The sequence below is a fragment of the Artemia sp. Qi Xiang Cuo genome, chromosome 11 (assembly GCF_049724085.1).
Source record: "Artemia sp. Qi Xiang Cuo chromosome 11, ASM4972408v1, whole genome shotgun sequence".
Taxonomy (NCBI): Eukaryota; Metazoa; Arthropoda; class Branchiopoda; order Anostraca; family Artemiidae; genus Artemia; species Artemia sp. Qi Xiang Cuo.
In genome coordinates, this window is record NC_142804.1 from 46411263 (window position 1) to 46426224 (window position 14962).

Sequence of the window (14962 nt, forward strand, 5' to 3'; positions counted from 1 at the left end):
TGATTTGATGTTTTTGGGGAAATGGTAGGTGTGAGAGGGGAGTTAGTTGCCCTCCAATCAATTTCTACTATTAAAAAGGGCACTAGCCGTTTCGATTTCCAATCGCATGAGCCCCTTTTGAAGTTTCTACGACAACCCTCTCTATCAAAACCTTATATGCCCCAGGGCATAACTTACAACCCTTACCCTGAGGGCTCTGGGGGGGGGGGGGGTACGTTGAACAAAATGCCTATCTCAAAATTTTGTTTGGATGTGTTTGGGGAAATGGTGGGCGTGATAGGGGGGTTAGTTGCCGTCCAATCAATTTTGACTATTAAAAAGGGCACTAGCTCTTTCAATTTCTAAACGACAACGCTATCTATAAAAACCTTATATGCCCCGAGGGCATAACTAACAACCTTTGCCTTGAGGGATGTGGGGGGTTTGTCATCCTGAAAGACATAATTTTCAGAACTTTCAACTATGTCAAACAAAATGGTTATCTCATGATTTTTATTGGATGTGTTTGGGGAAATGGTGGGCTTGAGAGGGGGGTTAGTTGCTCTCCAATCACTGTCTACCATTAAAAGGGAGCTAGCCCTTTCAATTTCCGGTCAAATGAGCCTTTTTTGAAGTTTCTACGACAACGCTTTCTATAAAAAACCTTATATGCCCCCAGGGCATAACTTACAACCCTTGCTCTGAGGGGGCTATCACCTTCAAAGACCTAAATTTCCAGAACTTTCAACTACTTTGAACAAAATGGATATCTCAAAGTTTTGATTGCAGGTGTTTGGGGAAATGGTGGGCGTGAGAGAGGGGCTAGATGCCCTCCAGTCTCTTTCGACTATTAAAAAGGACACTAGCCCTTTAAATTTCCAATCGAATGAGCCCTTTTTGAAGTTTCTAGGGCAGAGCTTCCTATAAAAACCTTTTATGCCCCCAGGGCATAACTTACAACCCTTGCCCTGAGGGCTGTGGGGGGAGTGTCCACCTCAATTACATAATTTCCAGATCTTTCAACTACGTTGAACAAAATGCTATCTCAAAATTTTAATTGGATTTGTTTGGGGAAATGGTGGGTGTGGAAGGGGTGTTAGTTGCCTTCCAATCACTTTCGGCAATTAAAAAAGGCACAAGCTCTTCACATTTGCAATCGAATGAGCCCTTTGTGAAGTTTCTACGACACCTCCTTCGATACGAAGTGCCCTGGTCTAAAAGAAAGAAAGAAACCAAAAAATAAATAACACATTGTGCCAACATCATTTGCCAAAAACATGTATGATACATGATTTTATGCTGTCAGTTTTCTGTTGCCAACAGTTTTTATGCAATAGTTTTGCGCTACTTTACTAGTAATTGCATCACCATACTAGGACTAGGACTGTGACTATTTTATTCTAATACAGATTCTCAAGCTGTCAGTTTTCTATAGCCAACAGCTTTTATGCAATAGTTTTACATTAGTATACTAGGGCTTGCCTGCATTACTGTAGTAGGACTGTGACTATTTTATTCTAATACAGATTCTGATGCTGTCACTTTTCTATTACCAGCAGTTTTTATGCAGTAGTTTTGCATTACTATACTAAGACTAGGACCTTCACTATTTTATTCTAATACAGATTCTTATGCTGTCACTTTTCTATTACCAGCAGTTTTTAGGCAGTAGTTTTGAAATTCTATACTAGGACTAGGGCTGTGACTATTTTATTTTAATACAGACTCTTATTCTGTCACTTTTCTATTACCAGCAGTTTTTATGTAGTAATTTTGCATTACTATACTAGGACTAGGACTGTGACTATTTTATTCTAATACAGATTCTTATTCTGTCAGTTTTCTATAGCCAACAGCTTTTATGCAATAGTTTGTTAAAGTCTGTGTTTTTGCAAATTCTGAGTATTCTATTCTACTCCTTCATTTTTAGGAAAATTTAGTGTGATGCAACTTTTTTACTATTCTTATAAATCCATTGTGATTTTTCTCCTGTTCTTACTTTTTGCGTAATGATTTTTTTTTTTTTTTTTTTTTTTTTTTTTTTTTTTTTTTTTTTTATTGAATGCTATGTGACACAGAAATTGTCCTGTAAAATTCTGAGTCTTAATTAAAAACTTATTACTTTTTGAAATCAGTGGATGATGGGAAAATTCTCACTGTGTTAGTTTAACTGTAAAATTGAATTACAAGCACAATGAAACTTTCTTTGGCTAAAAAAAATTTTTGTTCGAAATTAAATTGGCTATTTGAAAAAGAATGATGCTGAAAATTTTTTTTGGCAGAGCTGAGAAAGCCATTTTTAGCCCCCATTAACGCCAATTATTATGCTATTTTTTTTTAGCAGCCATCAAGCCTCCTGTGCATTTAAATTATGTAACAAAGGAAAAATGTTAAATTGGTTTACCTTTGACTTAGAACAAGTTTAGTTCTTTGCAGTGTTTGCATTGAATTCACAATGTAATCAGAGTTTGGCCATTCCCCTACTGTTTTTTCGTTTATAAATTCTTGAAAGTTTGAGTTTTTTGTAAAATTTAGGTCTTTTGAAAAATAGCTTTTGGAAAAAAAATATTATTTAATTTACCTAATATCAAATATGTTTCTCCAAGTCTATGCGTTGAAATTTTTTTAATATCGTGATGGTAAGCTCTGATTCAGAATTCCTATTTTATTCTGGAGAGGTGTGTGTGGAGGGAAAGAGAGAGAAAGAAAATTTATTAGAAATTTATTATTTATTATTAGAATTTAATTTATTGGGAAAAAAACAAGGAATAAGATATATAAAAAGGGTTTAAACATTAAGCTCTAAGGAGCCTTTGCAGCTAAAGCACGTGAAAATTCTTCCATAAAATAACCAAGGGACAAAAACCAAAAAAAAAGCAGAAAGAGAGAGAGAAAAAGAAATTGACATGAACAAACCCAAACAGAGTTACATAATTATTGAAATCCCACCTAAGCATTCTTACTTAGTTACTTAGGTCCTCCTGAGCAATCTGGTGCGCATAGGGCATCGACGAAGCCTCGGTAGACGTCACGTATTGGCGCTGCGGCAAGTACATCCTCCCACTGGGGTTGTATGGATGTGTGAGCACTGCGTAGATCCTGGCCACATGTGTGGCAGAGTTTGTTTTTCTGTCTTTCCTACTTTGACGGCCCACATGGCTGCCAACGTTGAATCTGGCTGGGGATTCTTGAGTCCTCCATCCGAAGGACGTGGCCAAGATGGCTCCATCTTTTCTTCTCAATCACTTCAGTAATAAGCGGCTGGCCAGTTTTTCTGCGGACCTCCTTGTTACTGACTCTTTGACGCCAACCGATATTCAGAACGTATCTCAAGCACACATTTTCGAAAGCTGCGAGTCTTTTCTCTGTCCCAACATCTAGTTTCCAGCACTCACTGGCATACAATAGCACGGACAAAACGTTGCTACTCAGAAGTCGCAGCTTTAGTACAAGCGAGCACTTCTTTGATTTCCTTACTGGCTTAAGTTTGTTGAAAGAAGCGTTGGTCATGCCGATTCTTCTTTTGACCTCATTTTGCACCTCTCCTGTGTAATTGACCAAGATTCAAAGGTACTTAAATTCATGCGCTTGTTCGACTCTAAGATTTTTGTGCAGGAGCTCGACTGGCGAGCCTGATGTTGCCCTTGATTTAGTCTTGTCTATGTTGATGTTTAGGCCAACTTTCTCCGCTTTAACGCTCACTTTATTAAGGAGCTCCTGGAGTCGCTGCTTTATCATTTTCAGAAGTGCCACATCATCCCCAAAGTCAAGGTCCGAGTGGATTTTATTTCCGACTGTTATTCCGAAGCCAGTCGCTTCTGTCAAATCCATTAAAATTACAAATAAATTGCCATAATCCATTAAAATTACAAATAAAAAGGGTGATAAAACGCACCCCTGTCGCACTCCTGACATAATTTTGAAGTATCTAGTTGTTCCGTTCTCTGTCTTTATGCAACATTCTGTATTTTCATAAAAGGCCATGATCAAACTTATTATTTTCTTGGGGGCACCTTAGTACTGTAGAATTTCCCAGAGTGTGTCACGGTCCACGGAATCGAAGGCCTTTTCAAAATCAACGAAGAGCATGTATATTTTGTTGGACCACTCATTTGCTTCTTCTATCAGAAGAAGCGTATAACCATATAACTTTACTTTGTACTAATTAAACAGTTAAACTTAAGACTACCAATTGTGCAGTTAGTTATTGCTAACTAGCCTGGGAATTTTGTTCTAACGATAGAAGCGTTCTTTTAGATTAGTTTGTTGCGTATTATTTGCTTATATGGTATTACCTTTTTAACTCCTGTAAATTTTTTTCTTTTTTTGTAGGCTTTGGGTATAGTAACCAAAATTTGATGCAGAGTCAATCTAGTTTTGGAGGTCCTATTGCTAATCCAATGCAATCCCAGCCAGGGTTTGGGAGAGTTGGTGTTGTACCTAGTCATTTTCCCAGTGGTGGAGTTTCTCTTCAAAATAATTCGGCTTTTTCTGGACTACCAGCACCATCTATGGGCGCAAATCCGTTCATGCAGGGGCAGGTACCACAGGTAAAAAGGGCTTAATCACATTCCAATATTAACTCAGTTGAGTCGGCCGTTATTATTGTATTTGGAGTGATTATTGAAGGAGAAATCGAATGGCTTATCTATTTTTCTATGTGATTTCTGTCCTATTCTCAAAATGAACCAGTGAATTTCTACCTTATTATCTATCCCTACTATGTAATTACATATTATTTAAATTTGTATTAACTGACCAATGCTGACATAAACAGCACCGCTGGAACGATTCCGCCAGTTAAATCAAGCACTCCTAGAGATTCCATCTTCTACTTACATTTGCATATTCCTACTTATTCTGAACATTAAAAGTTCCAAATGGCTAAATCTATAGCCATAATTACTATATCAACAAAAAGCCAAGATTTCATTCCAATTGAAAATAAGGCAACACGAAAGGATATAAAAAAACTGACAGAAAAGCAGGAAAAAATGCGTTTAGTGGCTGTTCAGTTATAAAGTTTATGCTTAGAATATGATACTTAAATTCTACTTGGAATTTACTCTTTTGTTATTGTCATCGCCATCATGGTAAATGTCAGTACATCATAATACTTTGTTATGAAAAATTAATTCCAAGTGACTAAAGGGGATTTTCCGCCGTCCAATTCTTTCCTAACAAAATTAGCTAACAGGTATTTCTTTGGACGGCGGAAACACAAATGTTAGCTAACAGAAATAAATTATCCAACAACTATTCGATTTGTTAAAGATATTCTCTAACAATGTCATCTAACAGTTTTTAGTTGCACGGCGGAACCACTATTGTTGAGAAAATTGTTAGCTAACAGATTTTTGTTTGGACGGCAGAAACACAATTGTTAGTTAACAGAAATAAATTATCCAACAACTATTCGATTTGTTAAAGATATTCTCTAACAATGTTAGCTAACAGTTTTTGGTTGCACGGCGGAAACACTATTGTTGGAAAAATTGTTAGCAAACAGGTTTTTGTTTGGACGGCAGAAACACAATTGTTAGCTAACAAAAATAAGTTATCCAACAACTATTCGATTTGTTAAAGATATTCTCTAACAATGTTAGCTAACAGTTTTTAGTTGAACGGCGGAAACACTATTGTTGGGAAAATTGTTAGCTAACAGATTTTTGTTTGGACGACGGAAACACAATTGTTAGTTAACAGAAATAAATTATCCAACAACTATTCGATTTGTTAAAGATATTCTCTAACAATGTTAGCTAACAGTTTTTGGTTGCACGGCGGAAACACTATTGTTGGAAAAATTGTTAGCAAACAGGTTTTTGTTTGGACGGCAGAAACACAATTGTTAGCTAACAAAAATAAATTATCCAACAACTATTCGATTTGTTAAAGATATTCTCTATCAATGTTAGCTAACAGTTTTTAATTGCACGGCGGAAACACTATTGTTGGGTAAATTGTTAGCTAACAGATTTTTTTTTGGACGGCGGAAACACAATTGTTAGCAAACAGAAATAAGTTATCCAACAAGTATTCGATTTGTTAAAGATATTCTCTAACAATGTTAGCTATCAGTTTTTAGTTGGACGGCGGAAACACTAATGTTGGGAAAATTGTTAGCTAACAGATTTTTTTTTGGACGGTGGAAACACAATTGTTAGCTAACAGAAATAAGTTATCCAACAACTATTCGATTTGTTAAAGATATTCTCTAACAATGTTAGTTAATAGTCTTTAGTTGCACGGCGGAAAATTGTTAGCTAACAGTTTTTTGTTTGGACGATGGAAACAAAATTGTTAGCTAACAGAAATAAATTATCCAACAACTATTCGATTTGTTATGATATTCTCTAACAATGTTAGCTAACCGTTTTTACTTGGACGGCGGAAGCGCTATTGTTGGGAAAATTGTTAGCCAACACTTTTTTGTTTGGACGGCGGAAACACAATTGTTAGTTAACAGATGTAAATTATCCAACAACTATTTGACTTGTTAAAGATATTCTCCAACAATGTTAGCTAACAGTTTTTAGTTGCACGGCGGAAACACTATTGTTGGGAAAGTTGTTAGCTAACAGATTTTTTTTTTGGACGGCGGAAACACAATTGTTGGCTAAAAGAAATAGATTATCCAACAACTATTCGATTTGTTAAAGATATTCTCTAACAATGTTAGCTAACAGTTTTTAGTTGCACGGCGGAAAGACTATTGTTGGGAAAATTGTTAGCGAACAGTTTTTTGTTTTGACAGCGGAAACACAATTGTTAGCAAACAGAAATAAATTATCCAACAAGCATTCTATTTGTTAAAGATATTCTCTAACAATGTTAGCTATCAGTTTTTAGTTGGACGGCGGAAAGACTAATGTTGGGAAAATTGTTAGCGAACAGATTTTTGTTTAGATGGCGGAAACACAATTTTTAGTTAACAGATGTATATTATCCAACAACTATTCGACTTGTTAAAGATATTCTCTAACAATGTTAGCTAACAGTTTTTAGTTGCACCGCGGAAACACTATTGTTGGGAAAATTGTTAGCTAACAGAGTTTTGTTTGGACGGCGGAAACAATTGTTAGCTAACAGAAATAGATTATCCAACAACTATTCGATTTGTTAAAGATATTCTCTAACAATGTTAGCTAACCGGATTTTCTTGAACGGCCGAAGCGCTGATCTTGAGAAAATTGTTCGCCAAGAGTTTTGTTCGGACGGCGGAAACACAATTTTTAGCTAACAGAAGTATATTATCCAACAACTATTCGACTTGTTAAAGATATTCTCTAACAATGTTAGCTAACAGTTTTTAGTTGCACGGCGGAAACACTAATGTTGGGAAAATTGTTAGTTAACAGATTTTTGTTTGGACGGCGGAAACACAATTGTTAGCTAACAGATGTAAATTATCCAACAACTATTCGACTTGTTAAAGATATTCTCTAACAATTTTAGCTAACAGTTTTTATTTGCACGGCGGAAACACTATTGTTGGGAAAATTGTTAGCTAACAGATTTTTGTTTGGACGGCGGAAACACAATTGTTAGCTAACAGAAGTAAATTATCCAACATCTATTCGACTTGTTAAAGATATACTCTAACAATGTTAGCTAACAGTTTTTAGTTGCACGGACGAAACACTATTGTTGGGAAAATTGTTAGCTAACAGATTTTTTTTTGGACGGCGGAAACACAATTGTTAGTTAACAGAAACAGATTATCCAACAACTATTCGATTTGTTAAAGATATTCTCTAACAATGTTAGCTAACATTTTTTAGTTGCACGGCGGAAACACTATTGTTGGGAAAATTGTTAGCTAACAGATTTTTGTTTGGACGGTGGAAACACAATTGTTAGCTAACAGAAATAAATTATCCAACAAGTATTCGATTTGTTAAAGATATTCTCTAACAATGTTAGCTAACAGTTTTTAGTTGAACGGCCGAAACACTAATCTTGGGAAAATTGTTAGCTAACAGATTTTTGTTTGGACGGTGGAAACACAATTTTTAGCTAACAGATATAAATTATCCAACAACTATTCGATTTGTTAAAGATATTCTCTAACAATGTTAGCTAACAGTTTTTAGTTGCACGGCGGAAACACTATTGTTGGAAAAATTGTTAGCTAACAGATTTTTGTTTGGACGGCGGAAATACAATTGTTAGCTAACAGAAGTAAATTATCCAACAACTATTCGATTTGTTAAAGATATTCTCTAACAATGTTAGCTAACAGTTTTTAGTTGAACGGCGGAAACACTATTGTTGGGAAAATTGTTAGCTAACAGATTTTTGTTTGGAAGGTGGAAACACAATTTTTAGCTAACATATATATATTCTCCAACAACTATTCGATTTGTTAAAGATATTCTCTAACAATGTTAGCTAACAATATTTAGTTGGACGGCGGAAAGACTGATGTTGGGAAAATTGTTCGCTAATAGATTTTTGTTTGGCCGGCGGAAACACAATTGTTAGCTAACAGAAGTAAATTATCCAACAACTATTCGACTTGTCAAAGATATTCTCTAACAATGTTAGCTAACAGTTTTTAGTTGCACGGCGGAAACACTATTGTTGGGAAAATTTTTAGCTAACAGATTTTTGTTTGGACGGCGGAAAAACGGGTTAAGCACCCCCAGAATCGTGCGTGTGCGTTTCTTTTGGGGAGTAGAGGTGTTAGTAGTTAAGAGCTTCTCTGGGAAGCTGTGTGTTTTGAAAATGATTAATTTTCGATAAGAGTTTTTTTTTACTTAAGAATATTTTGCTTTATCTTGATCCTTGTGGGGGGGGGGGGGTTGGTATAAAAATATTCTAGTTGTCTTGTAATATTTATAAATTGTTTAAATATGTATTTTATTTATTGTTAAGTCATTTTTTTAATTTTTATGAAGACCAGTTGATTTGACAGATATGCAAAATATCGCATCTCGAAATTCCCTTAATATTTACGAAAAATACAGGTTTTGTGGCTGTTTCACCTCCTTTGTGTTCTTGTATTTGTTGTTCTCTGTGAGTTGAGATTTATTTAAATGACTTTTGGGGTACAATATAAACGTATATAGCCACGAAACAAAAACTACTTGTGATGTGTTCAGTATTGTTCATCGAAACATTTTTTATTTAAAGCAGCAAAGTATTATTTTGGCAAATTTTAGGGCGGGGGGGGGTAATTGCCTAGTCTATCTCCCTTTTACAGTCAGATATTATCAAATACTTTCATCTTGCAGAGCTTTCGCAAAAATCCTGGATTAATAGGATGTGTGATATTGTTATGGAAGCTAGTTGTTAGGTTGGCACCAAAATCAAGTTATTTTTATTTAATATAAAAATAACTTTTACATTAAATAATTTTATTTAACATAAAGAAATAACCAATATTTTTTATGCAGGATGGGGGTAGGAAATACTGATCCAATGTTCTTTCGTACTGTCTATGAATTCATTACTGATTATCGAAGTATTATAAATAGTTAGATATGATCGTTTCGTCCGCTAAAATAGCAGAAGGAAATGGTATTATAGCATTGAACCTAAACTTGATTTTCTAAGGAGAAATGTTTACGAGTTTGGATTTTATACTTATTAAGTCGTATTATTAATTATAAATCATAGACGTACTGTTCGTAGATGTAATCAGATAATAAATGTGTGGTTTGAATAAGCAATGACGTCGGGCAAATTCTCACAGTAAATTTGCTTGATATTTGTTTTAATGTAGCTATCCGGAATTTTTATTTATTTATACTGTTAATATTTTCATGTGATTTTAAAGCGTAATTAGGTTTAATTCGTTTAACCTTAATGTGGCTTTGCCCTTGAGGAAAAAGAATTTAAAAAAAGGAAAACACAAATGTTTTATTTAGTCGTGATTAATGTTTAAAAAATCATTTAAGTTTGATTTTAGGAACCTAAGGAGTTAATATGGGATCTGAATCGTCAAGTTGAAGAATTATATAAACGCGAAGAGAGTCAAAAGGTTTGTCCTTTAAAGGGGAAATAAAGGTGCTTTGTGGCGTCACTAGGGCTGCTTTTATTCATTCATTATCAAATATGCTAGGCATAATGTAAGAAAAAATTAGTCGAAGAACAGGTAAATGATGGAAAATTTACAGGCTGTAGAAACCTCAAAATAGTCCAAAAATTCTCTCCATATGAACTTTTGCAAAATAAAATAATAAACACACAGCGACACGAAATCGGAAGACCCATACAATCAACAATAAAAAGAAGTGCTGGGTGGGTAATCACTTTTAATATTTTCTGGTTTTTACTGCTAATTTTTTTTTATTCTTTCCTTTTTCTTCTTTTTTTCGTCATATTTATCCAGTGGAATCCAAGAAAGTATATACTCTACATAAGTTATGTAGCATAAGTTGTGGTCAATAAGCTTTTTGTCCTTGTCTGGTTAAGGAATGGTTATCACTATTACTTAAAGTCCACGTATCCTTAATTTTGTTTCGCATTGTCCTTGTCTATGGTGCCCTTTCATCTGCTGTTTATATTTGTGACGTTCCGTTATATCTGTTTATTAAAAGATTTGCTATAATTGTAATCTCAATTTGAAATCGGATTCGATGGTCAAATTGGTTCTTAATTGAAATATATATTGCCTAATCTTTTTGGTAGATCAAATGAATATTATTGCAACCATTAAACCGCATTCGTGGTGTAATTATGAAGCGACAGTATCATAGTGATATATTATTAGCTACTCTATCTATGTTCCTTGCTTTAGTAGTAGCATTTGTAAGTAGATCAATAAATTAAAACTTGTTGTGGAAGCATAATATCGTTGATTTTTGGTGGAATGATTTGTCATTGTGAAGAATCATTACTACTATGAGAAAAGTCCTTTCTCAGATGAAGACAATGCTTTTTAATAAGTCACTCCATGGGCTTCTTTGGGTACTCAACAAGAGTGTCGAAAAACTAGTTAAGGCTCTTCTAGCTTCGTATGTACTTTTGGTGAAGCAATGCATGCCCAAATTATTCTTCTTGCTTTTTGACCAGCACAGCACAGTCTTACATGCGCAGTTAGTAAAATGAAAAATAGGGGAAAAATAACGACCCACTGTGAAACTAGTTAAAGGCTCTAAAATACTAGTTAAGGCTCTTCTAGCTTCGTATTGACTTTTGGTGAAGCAATGCATGCCCAAATGATTCTTCTTGGTTTTTGATCAGCACAGCACAGTCTTACATGCCCAGTTAGTAAAATGAAAAATAGGGAAAAAAATAAGGACTTGCTGTGAAACTAGTTAAAGGCTCTAAAAAACTAGTTAAGGCTCTTCTAGCTTCGTATGGACTTTTGGTGAAGCAATGCATGCCCAAATGATTCTTCTTGGTTTTTTATCAGCACAGCACATCCTTACATGCCCAGTTAGTAAAATGAAAAATAGGGGAAAAATAAGGACATGCTGTGAAACTAGTTAAAGGCTCTAAAAAACTAGTTAAGGCTCTTCTAGCTTCGTATGGATTTTTGGTGAAGCAATGCATGCCCAAATGATTCTTCTTGGTTTTTGACCAGCACAGCACAGTCTTACATGCCCAGTTAGTAAAATGAAAAATAGGGGAAAAAATAACGACTTGCTGTGAAACTAGTTAAAGGCTCTAAAAAACTAGTTAAGGCTCTTCTAGCTTCGTATTGATTTTTGGTGAAGCAATGCATGCCCAAACGATTCTTCTTGGTTTTTGACCAGCACAGCACAGCCTTACATGCCCAGTTAGTAAAATGAAAAATAGGGGGAAAAATAAGGACATGCTGTGAGTTTAACTTTAGGCTTGCTAAAACAAAGCTGCATAAAAAGTAGATGCCACAAAATTGCTAAGGAGTTCCCTGTCACAATTACTGTAAACGACCCCTCAACTGTTTTTACTCTTTTAATTTTGTTTTTCGCTGACCACCCTATGTTAGTTCTTGACATTGCTATTTAAGCTCATATCTCACTTTCAGCTGCAAAGTCAAATGTCAGGACTATCAATGGGAAGTGGATTTGTTGGAAATCAACCTGGAGCTCTGCTGTTTCCTACCGCTTTCAGCCTCCCAAGCAGTACTAAGACTTCAAATCCAGTACCCAATGGTCAAACTTTGTCTAATAATTTGTGGCAGTGAATTGGTGAGAAATGATGATGGTCGTGTAATTTGGGCATTCCAACGATGAAATGGTTAAAGAAGCAATTATGCTGTTTGAGACTGCGTGTTTCAGTGATTGCATGTTTTATAGGGATATCTTTCAAATAAGAGTAAGAGCTAATAATTGAATATTTGTAACTTTTTGATTGGTATTGCTTTATGTTTTGTTTTTATTTTTACAATTTAGTGCGACTTCGCTAAGAAACCTTTGTATTTCATTTTGCTAAGTATTTCCTGTCGTCGTACCAAAGATCGTATCTTGCCATTTTTAGTTTTACAGGAATTTGAGGATATGATTTTCAGGTCTATGCCCAGAACAGTTTTCCTATGGGAAGGGAAAAAAAATGCTGAAGGACCGTCATTTTTTTGCAATTTTTTATCTGTTATATTTTGCAGTCCTTTGGTTTCTGTGTTTCAACAAAAGAAGACATTTTGGTATAACTGGATAGCTGAGATTCAGCTTTTTCTATACTGAATTACATTTTTGTAATTTGCTTTGTAATTTTTGTTTAGATAGAATAATGCGTAAACAAAATTGGTTGAGAACGGTTGAAAGAAGAAAGGATAATGTTCCAGAAATTGATTATCATTAATGATAATCAATTATATGTTATTATTTTCCTTCTGACAGAATAGGTAACAAAAACTGTCCGGCAAATTGTTTTAATGCAAGTTTGGACTACATACAGCACTTAATATAAGCATGGGTTATAATGTTCATCCTTTTATTTATTACAAGTGTTACAGGGGCTAAATTTGATGTTAGGCTGGAAACGATAACGAATAATAAACCAAGATTAATTATAAACAAGTTCTGGAATATACCGAAAAATTTTCCTATGTTTGTAAGTTCTTAAGCGGAACTGGCCAGCCATGACAGACAGCAACAAAGAGAGATAAAACTCAATGAAAAGACAACAAACGAGACTGTAGAGTGAAAAGATAAAAGACTAAAACAACGCGGTTATTTCGCCTGTAGGTAAACTAGCCGTCTTCAGTACAAAAGAAACAAAGATAAAATAAACTAAAAACAAATAAAACCACCATAGATATTAATTAAATACAATTGTCGCAACTGATCCACGTAGGGAAAAGAAACTATTTGAGTTAATTCGATGAGAACACCAAAGTAACTCAAAGCAACCCCTCCAACCCTGGCTTTAACTTTTCTATTATGTAAATAATCCCTTAGGAATGCCAAAAACTGACCTTCTATATTTGCGTCAATAATTCTCGAAATCATTTTCCTATAGAACACATTATCAAAAGCCCCTTCAATGTCCAATAATAATGCCAACATTATATAGGTATTGCACTGAATGTAATAGGTTATTATTTTGTACGGGAATGTACAGGCTATATTAATATAGTTTTCAGTCAGCAAAGGATAGAGTAGTTATGTTGTAAAATACAATAGGAATATATGTAATGCTTTGTTTATTTATCCATAAGGAAAAGTGATCAAGCAAAGCAGTACACCTCAAGGAATGTAGGGTGTATTCCGCGTCAAGTGATTATGATTAATGATAATAAGAGGCGTGCCTTCGTGACGTTTTTCTGTGTTTGATCATCATTAATTGTGGTCTGGCCAAGGAATGTCCCCTTTAGGCTAAGGCTGCCACAAAAGTTGCGTTCGTACCATTTTCAGTACGTTTCAAGTAAAAGGTTACTTTTTACGTTATGGTCCTAAAAGCATTACATTTTTGTTACGTTTGAATATATGTTACAGTTATGTAGTGTTGCCATATTGGTGTATTTCCCGCCAGCCTGGCGTATTTTGATGGTGACTGGCGGGAAACTTTTGAATTATCCCGCTAGGCATAAGCTTGGCAAATTTTATTTGGTCTGACGTATTTTTTTGTGTGAACTGCTTTATCAGGAAGAAATTATTTTCCACATTTGAATCCAATAAGGTTTCGTCATATAACGAAGCTGTAATCTCCGTATTCCACCCAGTAGTATCAGCATATTCTTTTGTTTCATAATAATTTTATTACTATCGATCAAAAACCAAACCAAACAAAGTAAATTGACACATCATTTTCCCCTCTGAGACGTAATTAATAAAAAAAAAAGAAGTTTTTCTGAGGGAAGTAAGGAGCGAAGTTGAAACTTAAAATGAAAAAAAATTATTACTTCACTGCCTATCGAATAAGTTGCACATTTTTTTAGTAATCTTTTTTTCAGTGAAAAAAATCTGTTATTCCCGGTTTAATTACACTGACATGAGTATCGACATTCTTTCTCATTGTAATCGTTTAATATTAATACACAATCCTTTAGTCATTAGGATGAGAAAATACCCGTTTAGCTTTCTAGCAAGATAAGTTAGGGTAACATTCTCTTTCGTGAAATTATCATTTGCAGTGGTCTAAGAAAGCAAACAGATTTTGCACTATCTTATATGGTCAAAACTTGTATCAGTTGAATCTTGTTCAGTCAACAGTCATAATTACATAGAGAAGAAGCAAGCTGAAGTTAGGAAGAAAAACTTACAACATAAGCAATCCGTAAATAATAATAGAAGCTATTTTCTTTATAATTAATTTTAAATATGTGATTATAAGATGATAAATGTATTGTTCTTTGGGTAACAACCCCACCCCCTTCCAAATGGTTGAGCATAATATCAGGTTATTAACAAAATTTTGCTGTTTTATTTGGATGAGATTATGAACAGCTGATACTGACAACTGTCAGAATGAGCAAATTTTTGGCTGTAACCAAGGTTATACCCAAGCATTGAGGAGTGGGTAGATTATTTAATCCAGAATTTCCGACATTATGCTAGTCTATTTCAAAATATCATGGTCCTTTTTCTGACATTTTAGCTCCCCTCTC

At 34.6% G+C, this 14962-nt stretch overlaps 1 protein-coding gene across 2 annotated transcripts in view; it reads left to right on the plus strand.

The window, feature by feature from the left end:
* The window catches only part of LOC148947040 (stromal membrane-associated protein 1-like), a 38111-nt gene extending 24254 nt beyond the window's left edge, over positions 1 to 13857 (plus strand). The window contains exons 6-8 of one of the 2 annotated variants that reach the window (XM_089096824.1): positions 4312 to 4529; positions 9896 to 9967; positions 11942 to 13857. In XM_089096824.1, the coding sequence (XP_088952950.1) occupies positions 4312 to 4529; positions 9896 to 9967; positions 11942 to 12100 (449 nt within the window). In that variant the 3' untranslated portion in view covers positions 12101 to 13857. The remainder of the gene's footprint in view (positions 1 to 4311; positions 4530 to 9895; positions 9968 to 11941) is intronic. The other variant, XM_089096825.1, reaches the window with a different exon arrangement.
* The last annotated feature ends 1105 nt before the right edge of the window (positions 13858 to 14962 follow it).